The 17,372-nt window shown below is 59.5% G+C and overlaps 1 protein-coding gene across 6 annotated transcripts in view; it reads left to right on the top strand.

Moving 5' to 3' along the window:
* The window catches only part of GAK (cyclin G associated kinase), a 77,566-nt gene extending 66,057 nt beyond the window's left edge, over positions 1–11,509 (top strand). For 5 of the 6 annotated variants that reach the window (XM_003934618.4, XM_074395758.1, XM_074395760.1 and 2 more), the window contains 5 exons: positions 2,125–2,238; positions 8,625–8,849; positions 9,598–9,746; positions 10,781–10,957; positions 11,044–11,509. In XM_003934618.4, the coding sequence (XP_003934667.3) occupies positions 2,125–2,238; positions 8,625–8,849; positions 9,598–9,746; positions 10,781–10,957; positions 11,044–11,145 (767 nt within the window). In that variant the 3' untranslated portion in view covers positions 11,146–11,509. Of the gene's footprint in view, positions 1–2,124; positions 2,239–8,624; positions 8,850–9,597; positions 9,747–10,780; positions 10,958–11,043 lie in introns of those variants that run through there. The other variant, XM_074395757.1, reaches the window with a different exon arrangement.
* The last annotated feature ends 5,863 nt before the right edge of the window (positions 11,510–17,372 follow it).

Below are 17,372 nucleotides of genomic sequence, written 5' to 3'. Positions count from 1 at the left end.
CTGGGTTCAAGGGATCCTCCCACCTCAGCATCCCAGGTAGCTGGGACCACAGGCACACACCACCATGCCCAACTAATTTTTTTAAATTTATTTTTTGTAGTGACGGGGTCTTGCTGTGTTGTCCAGGTGGTCTTGAACTCCTGGCCTCAAGCACCCTCCTGCCTCAGCCTCCCCGCGTGCTGGGAGCACCGGCCTGAGCTGCCGTGCTCGGCCTCCCCCTGCTTTCCACTTGCCTTCTGCACTAAGCTCAGGCGTTCCTCGCTTTTGATTTCAAGTGAGCCACTGGCAACTCTGAATGCTTACAGGCCATTGTAGGGTTTGAATGGGGCTGATTTCAATATGGTTGTGTCTCGGGAGTGGGGAGGCTTGAGAAGGAGGGGACGGGGGAGCGGCTGGTCTGTGGAGCAGTATCAGTTAAGCTCACCGTCTTACGTGGATGGGCACAGATCGTGGCACCCACAGCAATTACAGAAGTGCCGTCAGCTCACTCAACATAGATCACCAAAACAGACAGAATCACGAAGAAGTTTGAAGTATCATTAGAATTCCCAAATGCGCACGGGGACCCAAAGAGTGTGCATGCCACTGGCAAGCGGCCGGTACGCGTGCTGGATGCCAAGTTGCCACATCCCTGGGCGGGTGGAAACTGCCCACGGAGCACCGGGAGGCGCAGGCGAGGACCCGGAGGCTCAGTGCGTGTCCCTCGAGGGCACTTCAGGGATGTCTTTGCCCAGGGCCGGCTCCCGTCTGCAGATTTTCTCAGGTTGGATGAGAACCATAATGTTGGTTACCTGTTGACTTTCTTATGACTGAGGCTCTTACTTCGCATGGTTTTGATTTTGTGTATTTTTTTTTTTTTTGAGACTCCTGTCATGTTCTTTACTCATTTGTTGGTCCTGGGAATTCGTCTTTTTCCTCTGGTACGTGAGGGTTCTTTACACTTGAAAAGCCTGGTTTTAATGCCTGCACAGCACGCTATCAAGCCGCTGTACGACATTTTGGTTTTTTTCTGGAGACAGAGTCTTGTTCTGTCACCGTGGCTGAGTACAGTGGTGCCATCTTGGCTCACTGCAGCTGTGAACCCCTGGGCTCAGGCAATCCTCCAGCCACAGCCCCCCGGGTAGCTGGGATCACACGCATGTGCCACCATGCCTGGCTGACTTTATTTTTGGTAGAGACAGAGTCTATGTTGCCCTATCTGTATTTTATGATTTTCTACTTAGAACATTCTAAAATTTATGCTATTATAAAGAATATCATGAAGAACATTCACATTTGAGATAGATTCCAGAAAGTGGCCCTGCAGACTCACAATGATGTGAACATCTTTTGGTTCTGGGTGTGAATTGTGAAGCTGTTTTCCCCGACGAGCAGTGTGTGGTGTGGAGGCGGCATCCCCCACGTGCGGCTGGGTCCTGGCTGGTCACGCCAAGCAGTGTGGGGTGTGGAGGCAGCGTCCCCCGCGTGCGGCTGGGTCCTGGCTAGTCCCAAGGAGCAGTGTGTGGTGTGGAGGCGGCGTCCCCCACATGTGGCTGGGTCCTGGCTGGTCCCGACGAGCAGTGTGTGGTGTGGAGGCGGCGTCCCCCACGTGCCGCTGGGTCCTGGCTGGTCCCGACGAGCAGTGTGGGGTGTGGAGGCGGCGTTCCCCGCGTGTGGCTGGGTCCTGGCTGGTCCCAAGGAGCAGTGTGGGGTGTGGAGGCAGCATCCCCCGCGTGTGGCTGGGTCCTGGCTGGTCACGACAAGCAGTGTGGTGTGTGGAGGCGGCGTCCCCCACGTGTGGCTGGGTCCTGGCTGGTCACGACGAGCAGTGTGGGGTGTGGAGGCGGCGTCCCCCGCGTGTGGCTGGGTCATGGCTGGTCACGATGAGCAGTGTGGGGTGTGGAGGCGGCGTCCCCCGCGTGTGGCTGGGTCCTGGCTGGTCCCGACGAGCAGTGTGGGGTGTGGAGGTGGCGTCCCCCGTGTGTGGTTGGGTCCTGGCTGGTCATGTGCATGCAGGCCTGGCAGGTGCCAACTGTCAGGCAAGTGCGAGGCTATCATGTCGTAAGGAGGCACGATTGGAGGTCCCAGGAGGGTGTGTTTCACTTCAGGTGGTGCTTGTTCTAACACGCTGTGCCCCTTCTCCAGGCCCCCTCTTCACTGGAGGTCAGCCAGCCCCTTGTGGCCCTCAGGCCAGCCGGACCAAGTCTCAGAACCTGGACCCATTTGCCGACCTTGGTGACCTCAGCTCCGGCCTCCAAGGTAACGTGGAGGGCACGTCCAGGGTGTGGAAGATGTTTTCTTGTAGGAGATTTATTCTTGTCTGTGTGACTCTGAGCTGCCCCAAGTGAAGTCTTCACCTCTGTTCACAAGAACCCCGAGCCCAGAGCACAGTGACCCCTGGGGACAGCATGTCCGCACCTGTTTCAGGCAGCTGTCTGCTGACCAGCTAAAACCAGGTGTGGCTGAAACTGGCGCTGCTGCCAGCCTGGTGCGTGAGCTATCCTGCCTTCGGGCTGTGGGGGCCACCTGGGAAGCCAGGCCTCTGTGTGGAAGTGGGGTGTGGCTGGGCTCTGCTTGGCCCCCAGAGGCCATGCTCAGAACACACTGGCCTTTGGCCACAGGAACCAAGCCCACCCTCTCCGGCCCCATGTCTGCCTCAGGCCTGGCCCTGGCACCATGGCGTGAGTTTCTGGTTCCACGTCTGCTTTAGGCGTGGCCACGAGGCTGTGGCTTTGTGTCTCCCCTGACCTGACACTCCCGGGTCTCCGGGTTCACTTCCGGGACGTGTCCTCCCTGGGTCCCTGCGGCTTCTCAGAAGCAGCATTGGTAGCGGGTTGATGATGTTTAAAGGGGCCTCCGTCCACTCACTGCATGGCCGTCGGGTGGAATCCTGGGTGGGAAGTGGCTCCACCTTGGGTTGTATGTTGGTGCCAGTGACCCCCAGACACTCCAGCATGCAGCCCCACACTGGGCGCCTCAGCTCCAGTGACCCCCGGACACTCCATGCAGCCCCACGCTGGGCACCTCAGCTCCAGTGACCCCCGGACACTCCATGCAGCCTCACGCTGGGCACCTCAGCTCCTCAGCTCCGGTGACCCCTGGACACTCCATGCTGGGCCCTCAGCTCCTCAGCTCCAGGATCGTTCCCCTCCCGCTGTCTCTCCTGTCCGTCCCTGAGGGTCTCACATTCCCACGAGAAGGCGGTGGTGTCAGATCTCCCAGGCTGCCCTCGGGTCCCCCCGCTCTGCTCTTGCGAGATTGCACCTGAGATGCCTTCTGCTCTGTCTTCAAATCCCAAGAGTGTTTTCGTTCTTTAAATGTTCTTTTTATGTTGTGATGGTTTGGGGATGCATTGTGTCTTTTCGAGGACATCGTGAGAGGGTGACTGGGTCGTTGTGTGTTTTCCTTCCCTTTGTGGCCTCTGTGTTGTGTTGTCTGGGAGCTCAGTGGGGCTGCGGGGGCCGCGCCCTCGGGAGGAGACCTGCCCTGGGTGGTGGTAATGGGGCAGAACGAGTGGATTCCCAGGGACCCCCACCCGCCATCTGTGTCCTGGAAACAGCCCTAGCCCTCCACCCACTGGCTCGGTGGGTGGCTTGAGACCATCCTGCCTTCTGAGAAAGACAGCAATTCTGAACAAACACAGCTGATACAACTGAAGGAAAAAATAGGCAAACCCAAATCCTAGCTGATGACATCAGCACTGCTGTCCCTGCACGTGCTGGAGCAGCTGTATGGAAGGCAGCGAGGACGAGGAAGGCAGAGGCGCCAGCTAGCGGGGCCCAGCGGCTGCAGGCATGGACTTCTCCGTCCAGCCCGGTCCTCAGAGAAGCCGGATCCTGCAGTGTGCTCTCTGACCACAGTGAAACAGAACTGAAGAATCTTCACACTTGGAAACAAAACAGCACATTTTCCAACGACACCTGGGCCATAGAGGACGTCTCCAGGGAAAGATTCGTCGAGCCCAGTGAAAATGCAGATGCCGCCCAGGAAGGCCCAGGGCCCTGGCAGGCTGTACTGAGACACCCCCAGCCTTGCGCCTGCTGTGGAAAAGACAGAGTGCCCGGCAGTGACCTGAACTCTTTACACGAGACATTTGCTGGGGAGAAAAGGGGCAGAATAAGCCCAGAGCAGAAGGAAAGCAAGAACTCAGAGCCACGGGCAGTGCTGAGGACCATCAGAGACAGAGGCCGGAAGCCCGCAGACCTTTCCTGGGACTGCAGGGAGAGTGACTAGGTCATTGATACAGAGGATCCCGAAGCCTCCACGAGGGTCACGGGTGCAGGCACCGCTGTGCTGTGAGCTTGACCACTTACATGAAATTGACTAATTCCTCAAAACCAGTGACTGCCAAAACTTACCCAATATCAAGTAGATCCTTTGAAAAATTCTATAAATGCAAAGAAAATGAAATCATAGTTAAAAACTTCCCAAAAAGGAAACCTCCAGACCCACCTGGAGCCATTGGAGAATTTCACGAAATGTTTAAGGAATGCCAATTCCATACACTGTTGCAAGAACTAGAAGAGAGGGAACACTTTCTGATTGATTTTACGAAGCTAGTTTTGTCACCCTGATACCAAAATCAGGCAGAAACAGTACCGAGGGGAATGGTGGGCCGAGGAGTGGGGCGCAGGCCGAGGAGGGGAGCGGGGGGCCGAGGAGGGGAGGGGAGGACTGAGGAGGTGAGAGGGGACCAAGGACGGGAGGGGGGACTGAGGTGGGGGGACCAGGGAAGGGAGGAGGGGAGTGGCGGGCCGAGGCGGGGGGCACCGAGGAGGGGAGGGGGGACCGGGGAGGGGGGACTGAGGAGGGGAGCGGCGGGCCGAGGTGGGGGGACCGAGGAGGGGAGCAGGGGGCCCTTACTCCCCATGAATACACACAGATCCTCAACAAAACCTGAGCCAGTAGAACTTACCAGTATATGAAAAGAATTCTACACCAAGATCAAGTAGGATTTATTCCAGCAGTACAAGGCCGACATTTCAGAATTGGTTAATAGTCTATTTGGGTTCCTGCAAAGGTAATTGCAGTTTTTGCCATTACTTTCAATGGCAAAACCACAGTTAGTTTTGCACCAACCCTATACCATATTAACCGGCTGAATAGTGATGTGATCACTTCAACAATGCAGAAAAGGCATTTGACAAAATTCAGAACCTCCTTATGATGACGCTGTCAGAGAACCCGCAGTCAGAGCAGGACGCCAGCAACCGGTAACAAGCATGTCTGGAAACCCACAGCCGGGTGGGTGCAGTAGCTCACACCTGGAACCCCAGTGCTGTGGGAGGCCGACGTGGGAGGATCTCCGGAACCCAGGAGTTTGAAACCACCCTGGGCAACATAGGCCCCTGTAAGAACTCGCCGGGTGTGGTGATCAGCACCTGTGGTCCCAGCTCCTCGGAAAGCTGAGGCGGGAGGATCACTTGGATCATTTGGGCCCAGGAGCTGTGATCACGTCACTGCACTTCAGCCTGGGCAGCAGAGCAAGACCCTGTCTCAAAAAGAAAAAACCTGCAGCCAACATTTTTTTTTTTTTCTGAGACAGACTCTCACTCTGTTGCCGAGGGTGGAGTACAGTGGCATCATCTTGGCTCACTGCAACCACCGCCTCCAAAGTTCAAGCAATTCTCATGCCTCAGCCTCCTCAGTAGCTGGGACTACAGGTGCCCACCACCGTCCCCAGCTCATTTTTGTGTTTTTAGAAGAGATGGGATTTCACCATGTTGCCTAGGCTGGTCTCAAACTGCTGACCTTAAGAGATCCACCCAGCTTGGCCTCCCCAAAGTGCTGGGATTACAGGCATGAGACACTGCACGCCTGGCCAAGCCAGTATCATTTTTAACCATCCCCCTAAAATCAAGAACAAGGCGGGAATGTCTTCTCTCCACTTCTGCTTACCAGGAGTCCCGGCTGCTGCCATTTGGCAAGAAAGAAAGTGAAAGTTACACACGCTACAAAGGGAAAAATAAAACTGCTCCTGCCTGCAGACGCCATGATCGACTGTGCAGGAAATCTCAAGGGGTCTACAAAGGTCTGTCAGAACTATGAGTTCAGTAAGGTCGCAGGATACAAGATCGGCAAACGAAAATCGTATTTCCGTTTAACTGCCACAAGGAAACCAAAACAGTACCATTTACAATTACCTTTTTTAGAAAGATAAACAGTTAGGTATAAATCTGACCAGACGTGTCTAGGACTTGAGTGGTGGGGCTTTAAAACCAGCCGTGGTGAAAGAGGCCAGGGGAGAGGTGTGGTCACGGCCCGCCGGGGGAGAGATGGGTACGGGACGGACGCCGTGGTCACGGCCTGCCGGGGGAGAGGTGGGTACGGGACCGATGCCATGGTCACAGCCTGGAGGCCACCGAGTGAGGTGTCTGTTCTGTGCGCACTTGTTTCCTGCCAACAGCTCAGAAGGGTTTTCGTAGATACAGATGAGCTCACTGTCCAACGTATCTGAAAGGCAGATGAACTAGAATGCCTGAAACGTTTCTGTACTGGAAGCACGGCATGGGAGAAATCCCTCTTCCTGGCTTTGGAGCTTACTCTGCAGCCACAGAAATCAACAGTGTGGTGACAGCAGAGAGACAGGCACAGCTGTGGAGCAGAAGAGGGGACTCAGAAGTAGGCCACACAGGTAAGACCAGCGGGGCTTTGACAGGCAGAAACCCACTCATCAGATGGTGCTGGAGCAAAGCCCCGAGCCCGCGTCCCATAGAGCAGCTCATCGGAGTCAGTGCTGGTCGAAACGCAGACCTGCAGGGCCTTTAGGAGAAACCTGCTGGGCAGCGTCCGTAGGCCCGCACCACACCGTAAGAGGAGTGTTCACCGCTGCGAAGCGCCGAGCATCTGAGCTACGGGCTGGGAGAAGGTATCTCCAGACGGCTTATTTAACAAAGGACTCATCTGTAGAATATAAAAATATGGTCAAAAACAAACCTGAAAGCAATCCAGTTAGATTTGTTGGCCGAGACACCCGCGATGCCCCGCATTGCCTCGCACTGATGGCCGGGAAGCGCAGGCCGAGACGTCCCGCATCGCCTCGCATTGATGGTGGGGAAGCGCAGACCAAGACGCCCCGCATCGCCTCGCATTGATGGTGGGGAAGCGCAGGCCGAGACGCCCGCATCAATCATCTCACATCCGATGGCCAGGAAGCACAGGCCAAGACGCCCGCATCGCATCGCATCACATTGCAGCAGCCGATGGCAGGGAAGCGCAGGCCAAGACACCTGGGTCGCCTTGCTACCATCGGGAAGTGGCCTGTGGGGATGGCCAAGGCAGGAGGGGCAGCGGCACTCAACACGGGTGTGGAGCAGGACCACCTGTCTCTCGCACATCACTGCGGGCGAGCTGCGGCTCTCACGCGTTGCTACTGAGTGTGAGGCAGCAGGGCCGCTCTGGAGAACAGGTGATGGTTTCCTGCAAAGCTGAACACAGACATCTATCCCAGAGAAAGGGAAGCTTATTCACACACAAGTCTGTAACAGGCGTTCAAAGATGTGTGTGTTGTAGCCAAACACGGGAATTGGCCCGGTGTCCCACAGGTGAACGGTTGAATAGTAACAGCCCTCGGCAGGGAGGGGGAGCGGCGGATGCCAGGGCCCGAGCGGCCTGTCCTGAGTGAAGAGGATGGTCCAGAGGCCCCCGGCTGTTGGTCCACTTCTAGACCGTAACCAAGGTGACGGCCCACCCCTTCAATCCCAGCCCTGTGGGCGGTGAGGCCAGCAGGCCCCATCTCAAAAAAAAACACAAAAGACTACAGAACCATAGTGAACCATCCACATCGTGACTGCCTTGGAGCGTTAAGGAGTCTGCGTGTGGCCAGCAGCATGGCCCTGCACACTCACACACATCCAGCTGCCACGTCTGATCGCCTCTGTGGGTGGGCGGCTGCCGGGCTCAACACCTCATTGAGGCGGAGAGATGCCCTCCCTGAGGGGTGCTGGGTGCAGGTGTTCAGGGTTTTTACCTCTTCCTGCTATTGTAATTATTTCAAAATAAAAAGTTAGGCCAGGCACAGTGTCTCATGCCTGTAATCCCAGCTCTTTGGGAGGCCGAGGCAGGCAGATCCCAAATTAGGAGATCGAGATCATCCTGGCTAACACAGTGAAACTCTGTCTCTACTAAAAATACAAAAAATTAGCCAGGCATGGTGTCAGGCACCTGTAGTCTCAGCTAGCTGGGAGGCTGAGGCAGGAGAATTGCGTGACCCTGGTTGGCGGAGGCTGCAGTGAGCGGAGATCACACCATATTGTACTCCAGCCTGGGTAACAGAGTGAGACTCCATCTCAAAAAAAAAATTAAAGGATCAGCCCTGATCTGACGTGCTCTGAGAAGCAGTGGCCCTCCTCCATGGACGAGCCCGGGTCAGCCTTGGCTCGTGGGGGTGGGGCTGTGGCCTCCACAGCTGTCCTGGTGTCTACCCTCCATCCAGAACGTTCCCGCCACCCCAGCACCTGGCCTGTGCCAGCAGCCCCCGGAGACCTTCAGGCGTGTGGGTGGAGCCGGCCCCTCTGGACAGGCTTGAGTGATGAGTGTTATTTTGCGAGCGTGTGTTTTCCAGTGTACGTGCTGCTCTGGGATCTGGAAACAATCGTTGCCCGCGTGGACAACCAGATGCCAATTGTCGGACTCTGTCTCCACAGGCTCACCAGCCGGATTCCCTCCCGGCAGCTTCATTCCCAAAGCAGCCGCCGCACCCAAGGCCAGCGGCTCCTGGCAGACGAGTCGACCGCCAGCCCCGGGTGCCCCACGGCCCCCTCAGGCCAAGCCGCCCCCCAAAGCCGGCACACAGCCGAGGCCTAACTATGCGGCCAGCTTCAGTGTGATCGGGGCGCGAGAGGAGCGGGGGGTCCGCGCACCCAGCTTCGGTGAGTCCCCCTCTGGCTCTCTGCTGCTGTGGGGTTTGCACAGACCGCCCTGGGTTGGCTAAAGGTGGAACCTGTGTTGTCTTTACCTCGGAGCCCAGTCCCGGGACAGGCACGGCAGAGCCAGCCAGAGAAGGACGTGGTTTCCCGTGTGCAGCGGCTGGTCTCTCTCTGGGTCATGCCTCTGGGTCTCCTGTTCCAGTGACACCTTCTTGACCTGTTTTTAACAAATGGCCTTTGAGACCCTCTCTTTTCTGTGGAGGCATTAGGATGGTAGCCCTGTCCCCTGGGGCCGCAGGTGGAAATGGACCTGTGTGTGCTACAGAAAGCTCTGTGTCTCCCCTGCTCACCGCACCCAAGCCCTTCCATGGCTCTGTGCCTCAGTTCCCCCATGCAGGGAGACGGAGGGTGGGCAAGGGCTCAGAGCTCAGCAAGCTCCAGGTTCTGTTCTTAGCTGGGCCTCGTGGCTCACGCCTGTGATCCCAGCACTTTGGGAGGCTGAAGCGGGCAGATCGCTTGAGCCCAGGAGTTCAAGACCAGCCTGGGCAACAGTGAGACTCTATACAAATTTAAAGCAGCCAGGCATGGCAGCGCATGCCTGTGGTCCCAGCTACTCGGGAGGCTGAGGCAGGAGATCACTTGAGCCCCAGAGGCCTAGGCTGCGGAGAACCGAGGTCACACCACTGCACTCTGGCCTGGCCGACAGTGGAGACCCTGTCTCAAACAAAAAAAAGTTTCTGTTCTTTTCTAGCTCAGAAGCCAAAAGTCTCTGAGAACGACTTTGAAGATCTGTTGTCCAATCAAGGCTTCTCCTCCAGGTCTGACAAGAAGGGGCCAAAGACCATTGCGGAGATGAGGAAGCAGGACCTGGCTAAAGACACAGACCCACTCAGGCTGAAGGTGGGTGGGTGGTTGGGCAGCTCTTACCCGGAGCCTGGAGGCCTCGACCCAAGGCCCCTGGAGCGTCGGCTGCGCCGCACAGAGCCGGTGTCTCCAGCCGGGAACGCGCCACTGCCGGCAGGCCTAGCAGCCCCCGAGGACGGGGTGGCCTGAGGCCGGGGGTTCAGGGCAGAGCCAGGCCCCAGGCAGTGCTGCTCCCCACGTTCCCAAATGGCTCAGTGCTGCCAAGGGGTGCCCCCATGGTGTCTGCAGAGCTTGTCAAGGGCACACATCTGGGGGCTGCTCTGGGTGCTCAGCCTCCCGACCCAGGGTGCTCACCGTGGGGTGAGGGTGCAGCAGTCAGGGTGTCTGTGCCGGCCCCAAGACACGTCCTGCTCTGTGGCTTGGCTGATGACCAGCTCTGCAGGCCACGTGCAGCTGTGACCCTGGGGTCCTTTCACGGGCACCAGGGACCATCCCCCCGTCCCTCTGAGTCTGGGGCTTGGGATGGGCCGGGTGCTATGCCACCAGCAACAGGGTTTCGGTCCTCAGTGACCATCTGGCTGAGAAGAGGGTCTCTCTGGCCCCAGGCCCTAGCACACGAAGGCCACGTGGCCCTGTGTCGTCCAGAGTGGGCTCCGTGTGGTTGAGGGCAGGGCGTGCGGAGGGCAGTGTCTGTGGCCCTGCCCTCCCCAGCGTGACGGTGCCTCCCGGACGCGTGTCCAGGACTCACAGTGCAGCTCACTCACCACTGTCCGTGGTGCCATGCCTCGGTTTCCCCGTGCAGGGAGGAAGAGGGTGGGCAGGCGTCCAGGGCTCAGCAAGCCCCATGTCTCCCCCCTCCCACCGCACCCAAGCCCTTCCGCAGTGCTGTGCCTCAGTTTCCCTGTGCATGAAGGTGGAGGGCGAGCAGGCTCCCAGGGCTCAGCGAGCTCCGTGTCCCCCCTCCTCACCACACGCAAGCCTTTCTGTGGCGCCGTGCCTCAGTTTCTCCGTGCAGGGAGGCGGAGGACGGGCTGGCACTCAGGGCTCAGCAATCTCCGTGTCTCCCACAGCTCCTGGAGTGGATTGAGGGCAAGGAGCGGAACATCCGCGCCCTGCTGTCCACGCTGCACACAGTGCTGTGGGACGGGGAGAGCCGCTGGACGCCCGTGGGCATGGCCGACCTGGTGGCCCCAGAGCAGGTGAAGAAGCACTATCGCCGCGCCGTGCTGGCCGTGCACCCCGACAAGGTGAGCGCACGGGAGGCCTTGGGGGGTCCTGCCCCGCCCACCCCCACATGCTTGTGGGAGGCGCTCACACCACCTGTCACCCACAGGCCGCGGGGCAGCCGTACGAGCAGCATGCCAAGATGATCTTCATGGAGCTGAACGACGCCTGGTCGGAGTTTGAGAACCAGGGCTCCCGACCCCTCTTCTGAGGCCGCAGCGGTGGTGGCTGCGCACACAGCTCCACAGTTCAGGAGCCGTCGTGGGACCTGGGTCCCGCCATGAGGGCCCGTGGGCGGCGGCAGGTGTGGCCAGGGCCGCTGCCCGCCCGGCATTCCAGGCACAGGAAGAAAAAGCATTCCAGAGCCTCTGATTGTTCTTGTCTCCTTCCAGAGGAACAGCTGATTCGTGCTCCTCCACAGTTGTCAGGTCTGTGATTTATTTGGTGTTTCGGGCGTGGCCTCTCGGCGCCGGCAGGTGGTGAGCCAGCTGCTGGCGCTGGCGGGCCTGGTGTTTGCACCGCACTTTGTAATGAGTCCCATGGTCGTCTGTACAGAATTAAACTATTTTCCGACTGCTGTGTCTCCACTGTGGATCCACTCGCCCTGGCGCCGTGGGGCATGGGGCTGGTTCCTCGGCAGCTTTGCTGTGGTTAGATTGCTGGGTCTTGACTCTGACCTGTAATTAGGGGCACAGACCAGCTCGTCTGTCACCCCAGCCAGAGGCAGCGTGGCTGGGGCACCTCAAAGGGTGCTCTGCCGAAAGAAGGTTCCAGTGATGGGAGGACAGGATGGGACACTGGGCCGGAATGATGGAGAAGCTTCCAGTGACAGGACAGGATGAGATGCTGGGCCGGAATGATGGAGAAGGTTCCGGTGACAGGAGGACGGGATGAGACGCTGGGCCGGGATGATGGAGAAGGTTCCGGTGACGGAAGGACGGGATGGGACGCTGGGCCGGAATGATGGAGAAGGTTCCGGTGACAGGAGGACGGGATGAGATGCTGGGCCGGGATGATGGAGAAGGTTCCGGTGACAGGAGGACGGGATGAGATGCTGGGCCGGGATGATGGAGAAGGTTCCGGTGATGGAAGGACGGGATGGGACGCTGGACCGGGATGATGGAGAAGGTTCCGGTGACAGGAGGACAGGATGAGACGCTGGGCCGGGATGATGGAGAAGGTTCCGGTGACAGAAGGAGGGGATGGGACGCTGGGCCGGGATGATGGAGAAAGTTCCGGTGACGGGACGACAGGATGAGACGCTGGGCCGGGATGATGGAGAAGGTTCCGGTGACGGGAAGACGGGATGGGACGCTGGGCTGGGATGATAGAGAAGGTTCCGGTGACGGAAGGACGGGATGGGACACTGGGCCGGGCGGGGGCAGGTCTCCTCTGCCTGGGGCCTCACCCACCTTCCTTGGGAGGATCTGGCTTCACTGCTGCAGCCAGCACTGCCAGGGCCTGGGGGACGCCAGGACAGCTGCCATCTCCTGCACCCCAGCTGGTGGCCCGGGCCCTGTGGGGGTGAGTCACTGCTGCTGCTTGCTCTGCTGGCAGAGTCTGGGCTTCCCTAGACCTCCCCAGGGACCTCAGGCCGGCATGGGCTTAGGGCCGCTGGGAGGTGGGAAGGAGGGAGGTGGGAGGGGCGCACGCCTTTCAGCGGAAGCCAGGACTGCCACGAGGGGCTGGGCTGTAGGGAAGCCGAGCCCCAGGTTTCCAGGGGGCCCCAGCCCCTGAGCCCATCTGGCTACCCTGGGTTCCTCTGTCCGGGCTCAGTGGGGAAGTTTAGAGGATTTTGTTATTCAGAACATTCAAAAAAAAATGAGAGGTCTAAGTACTTGCTTGGACGTGCCATACTGCTCAGGCTCGGGCAGAGGGGCATCCCGGGGCCTCAGAACTGGGAGGAGCCTCCACCCTGCATGGCATTGCTAGGTTGACAAGCTTTCCACGCTTCCTGGGGGCCTACCGGCAGGGTCTGTCCAGGGGCCCCAAGGCCACCCCACCAGCTGGCCTGTCCCCTGCCAGGCCTGGGCCTCAGGGCCATGCTTGTCTGGGAGCCTCTGGGTGCCAGGCCCTTCTTGCCCCATGGGAGGTGGGTCCCGGCTGGTCTTCAGGACAGCCGGGTGGCAGTGTGGGGTGGGGGCGGGGCTTCGGTACAGCCCAGTGGTCACAGGAACACAGGTGGGCGCATCCAGAGCCAAATGCTTAGAATGATGCTGTCAGGAATCCCAGCAGCAAGTGTCCTGGAATAAAGGTTTGCCCAGAAGGTGTCCTGGGAGCCATGAGTGCAAGCCTCAGATCCTCCGCCTTTTGCTGGGGGTGTCCCAGACTGCAGGCTCTCCCTGTGCCGAAGGACACAGGCCACAGCCTGTCGGGAGAGGGGCTGTTACTGGACACAAGAACCAGCGTCAGGCTGGCAGAGGTTGGATGGAGCCCCGTGGAGAAGGGTACGCATGGGGGACTCTAGCCGGGCAGCTGAGAGGCAGAGACAGAAGCGGCCAGGACAGGTGGTGCTCCTGGGGGGCTGGGCTGGCCTGACTGAGCTAGGGAGGCAGCAAGGGCACACGGGGGCTGGGTGGACCAGATGCCCTCGGGGCCATGGCCGCCTCGGTGGGCACAGGCGGGGAGTTGGGGGGTGGAAGGGGCTGGACTGCAGGGCTGGGGAGTCCATGGGGTCAGAGGAGAGTAGACCCCTCCCAGCTGCACGCAGACAGGACACACTGGCCCGCACTCACGCACAGGGTTGGGCAGGCCCAGCCTGGGAGCCGCCACCTCCAAGGCACCTCCAGCCCCTGAGGGTCCACGTTGGAGGAAGTGGGGCCCACACAGCTGAAGGAAACCAGGCCTAGCCCCCCACCCTTGGGGATGCCCAAGACATCAGCACAGCAGGGCATGGGAGTGGTCCTGGGGGCAAAGGATTTGGGGGTTTCGTGGGAGCCTCACTTGCCCTCGCATGCCCCAGAGGGGCCACAGGACAGCGCGCAGCAGCTCCCAGGCGGACTGTTGATGCTGCTGGCACCAGCTCACACCGGCGTCGGCAGTCCCGAGAGACACCCGGGGCTTCCACTGCCCCTGCCTGGAGCCCCCACCTTTGGTCTCGCCCTAGCTGGGCTCAATGTCCCCCTGAAGAGCTGCCCAGAGCCCCCCCACCCATAGCCCTGGGACCCCATCTCCTCTTCACTCAGCCCCTGCAAACCCCGGCCCCCCTCTCTTCTCCACTTGGCCCCAAAGCCCCAGGATAACCCCTCTCCTCTCCACTCAGCCGCTGCCCTCAGCCCTGGGATCTTCCTCTCCTCTCCACTTGGCCCCCACTCGTGGGCCCTGGGCCTGGGAGCAAGGGTGGGCTCCACACGGCCCCTGTGCCATCCCTGCAGGGCTGAGGAGGCATCGGCTGTTGGGCTGGTGGAGGACCAGGGGCCGCTGGAAGGAGAAGGTGACCGTTGTGAGCCCCTACCCCACCCTGAACTCATCACTGCCAGGCTCTTCCTGTTTTTAGAGAATAACGTCTCCACATTTGCTATGCACCGCCGCTATTTTTAGCTCTTTTAAAAAGTAATGAGAAGCTAAATAGGTGCTGAAATTTTCACATCAAAGTCATTCTGGATTCCGGCTTTGGGCCTGGCCACCTGACGCAGATACCCCTGCTCTGGGGCGGCTCGGGCTGCAGTCCCTCCAGGCTCTCCAGCCTCAGCCCTGTGCCGTGCAGCCTCCTCTGCCCCTGCTGCCGCCCAGCCCTCTCCCCAAGGAGACCCAAGCTCCAAACTGATCCCCTAGCCCCGCCCCTTCCTTGCCCCAGGCTTAACTGTGAAAGCTGGGGGTCCCTTCTCCCCACCAACCTCCCCGTGGCCGTGGGCAAACCCAGCCACCCCGCCTGGACAAGTGAGTGCACCTCCCTCTGGCTGGCCCCACACCCTTCCTCCATCAGGGGACTGAGACTCCTGTTGTGTGCGGAGGACAGAGGGTGGCTGGTCCAGGCTGGGCCGAGACTGTGGTGGACGGAGGAGGGTGTGGCGGGCAGCAGGTGCCCGGTCCAGGCTAGGCTGAGATGGAGTGCACAGAACGGAGGCCAGGACAGTGGAGTCTGGGTGGCAAGACAGGGAAAACCCCACCTAGCCTGACCGGGCTCAAAAGGGAGTCTGTGGCCTGCTCCTGGCCACGCTGCCCCAGGATTTCTCCACCCACCACTCAGCTCAGCATGGACACACAGGTGCACAGGCACATAGAAGCCGAACACGCACACAGATATGGCCGCAAGAGGTCACACGCGGCGCTGCCCAGACACCCACACGTGAAAGGTCCAGCATGCACCGTCTGCCCAGCCGGCCACCGGCCTGAGCCCTGCCAGGGGCACCGATGCTCCGTCCCACGGGCAGGAGCCCTGCCCGTGTTCACCAAGCCTGTGGCTGGGCTCCGTCCTGTGCGTGGACATGAGGTCATCCTTGCAGGGTCGTAGTGCACAGGCCACGTGAAGCTCTAAGAGAGATGGTGCCTGGCACTGCCCGCCTTGCGTGGCCGCATCTTCTTGTCAACTTCATGGAGATAGAAATGGGCAGCAGTCATCAGTGACGCTCACATCACGGGTCTTGGGGAAATGCAAGTTGGAACCACAGCAAGATGCTGCCACACCCACTAGAGCAGCCAGTCAAGAAGACCCACCGAGTCAAGTGTCCCCACGCATGTGGAGAAGCCCTCGCCCTCACGCAGTCTGGGTGGAAGCTTAAAATGGCACAACTGCTTTGGAAAATAGCTTGGTAGTTTCTTAAAAAACAAAATAGAAATTTCATACAAATTTAGCAATTCTGCTCCTAGGTGCTGACCCATGAGATAGGAAAGGGCAAGGCCATGCAGACACGTTCAGGAACAACCCATGGTCCACGCACAGGTGGGTGTATGAAGGAGCTGTGTGTGTTCGTGCCACAGGGTCACGTGGGCATATGAAGGAGCTGTGTGTGTCCACACCGTGGGGTCGTGTGGGCATATGAAGGAGCTTTGTGTGTCCACACCATGGGGTCGTGTGGGCGTATGAAGGAGCTGTGTGTGTCTACACCGGGGGGTCGTGTGGGCGTATGAAGGAGCTGTGTGCGTCCACACCGTGGGGTTGGGTGGGCGTATGAAGGAGCCGTGTGCGTCCACGCCCCCAGGGTCCTGCTCAGCGTGGAGTGGGGTGAGCTGCTGGTGTGGCAGCCCTGCAGGAGTCCCTGGGTATGTTAGTCCACTCTCACACTGCTATAAACACATATCTGAGACTGGGTGATTTATACAGAAAAGAGGATTAATGGACTCACAGTTCCACATGGCTGGGAGGCCTCAGGACACTTAGAATTGTGGCAGAAGGCGAAGGGGAGGCAGGCACGTTTTACCTGGTAGGAGGAGGGCGAGCGAGCGAGTGAAAGGGGAAAGTGTGGCCCCTTTCAAACAAGCAGATGTGAGAACTCGCTATCCTGAGAACAGCAAGGGGAAGTCGCCCCAGAATCCAGTCACCCCCAGCAGGCTCCTCCCCTGACACATGAGGACTACAGTTCCACAGGAGATTCAGGTGGGGACACAGATCCCAGCCACACCATCAGAAGAGCGGCGAGCTCAGTAAACGGGGCCAGATCAAAAGGAGGGAGAGGGAGGGACTTCATTCGTGTAAAATTCCAGCAAATGTGAAGTCCTCGGCAGGCCAGCCAAGTCCACGGCCGTCTGGGGGCGGGCGGGGGAGGATGTGCCGGCTTGAGGCAAGCACACATCCAAAGCCTCAGACTGTTCCTCAAACCAGTGCAGACCGCGCTTCTGTCCTGTGGGGGCTCGGACGCTCCACAGTAAGCTCCTGTGGGCGAAGCGGGCTGCTGTCCAGGTGCCCTGTCACACCCGATCCCCGAGACGCCCTGCTGCTCTCAGGCCACCTCCCAGGGCTCCCATGGGCCTCTTCTCCCTGTGCCCCCAGGGAGCTTCAGGGCTCTGAGGAGGGCCAAGCCCAGAGGTGTGCGTCTGCCCAAGACGAGGCCCCTGCTAACCCTGTGGGCCTCCACGTGGGAGGACTTGGCTGCAGGGAGTTGGATGGGGGGCACTGAGTCACTGCAGCAGGCCAGTGTGACTAGAATGAGATTCAGAGCTGGGGGAGGGGCTGAGTTTGTCCCGGAGCTGCTTTTAGCAGGAAAACTGAGTGCTGAGGTTAGCTGAGGCTGAAGTTCCGCTTCTGCCTTCACCTCGAGGAGCTCAGGCACTGCAGGCCCAGCCCCAGGCGCCCGCGCACCCAGCTCACCTCACAGGCCTGGGTGGAGTTGAAGGTCTAAGCCCCATGACAGGCCCTCATCAGGCAGCACCCCCTGGCCACAGGTGCCATGGCAGGGACCTCCCGTCACGGCACCGATTTCATCATCCTTCTGTCAGTTTGGACAAAGATTCCAGGGCCACAGAGCACTGGCTGCCCCAAACTGCTTTCTCCAAAAAGGC

The sequence above is a fragment of the Saimiri boliviensis genome, chromosome 3 (assembly GCF_048565385.1).
Source record: "Saimiri boliviensis isolate mSaiBol1 chromosome 3, mSaiBol1.pri, whole genome shotgun sequence".
Taxonomy (NCBI): Eukaryota; Metazoa; Chordata; class Mammalia; order Primates; family Cebidae; genus Saimiri; species Saimiri boliviensis.
This window is presented reverse-complemented; position numbering and strand designations above follow the sequence as displayed.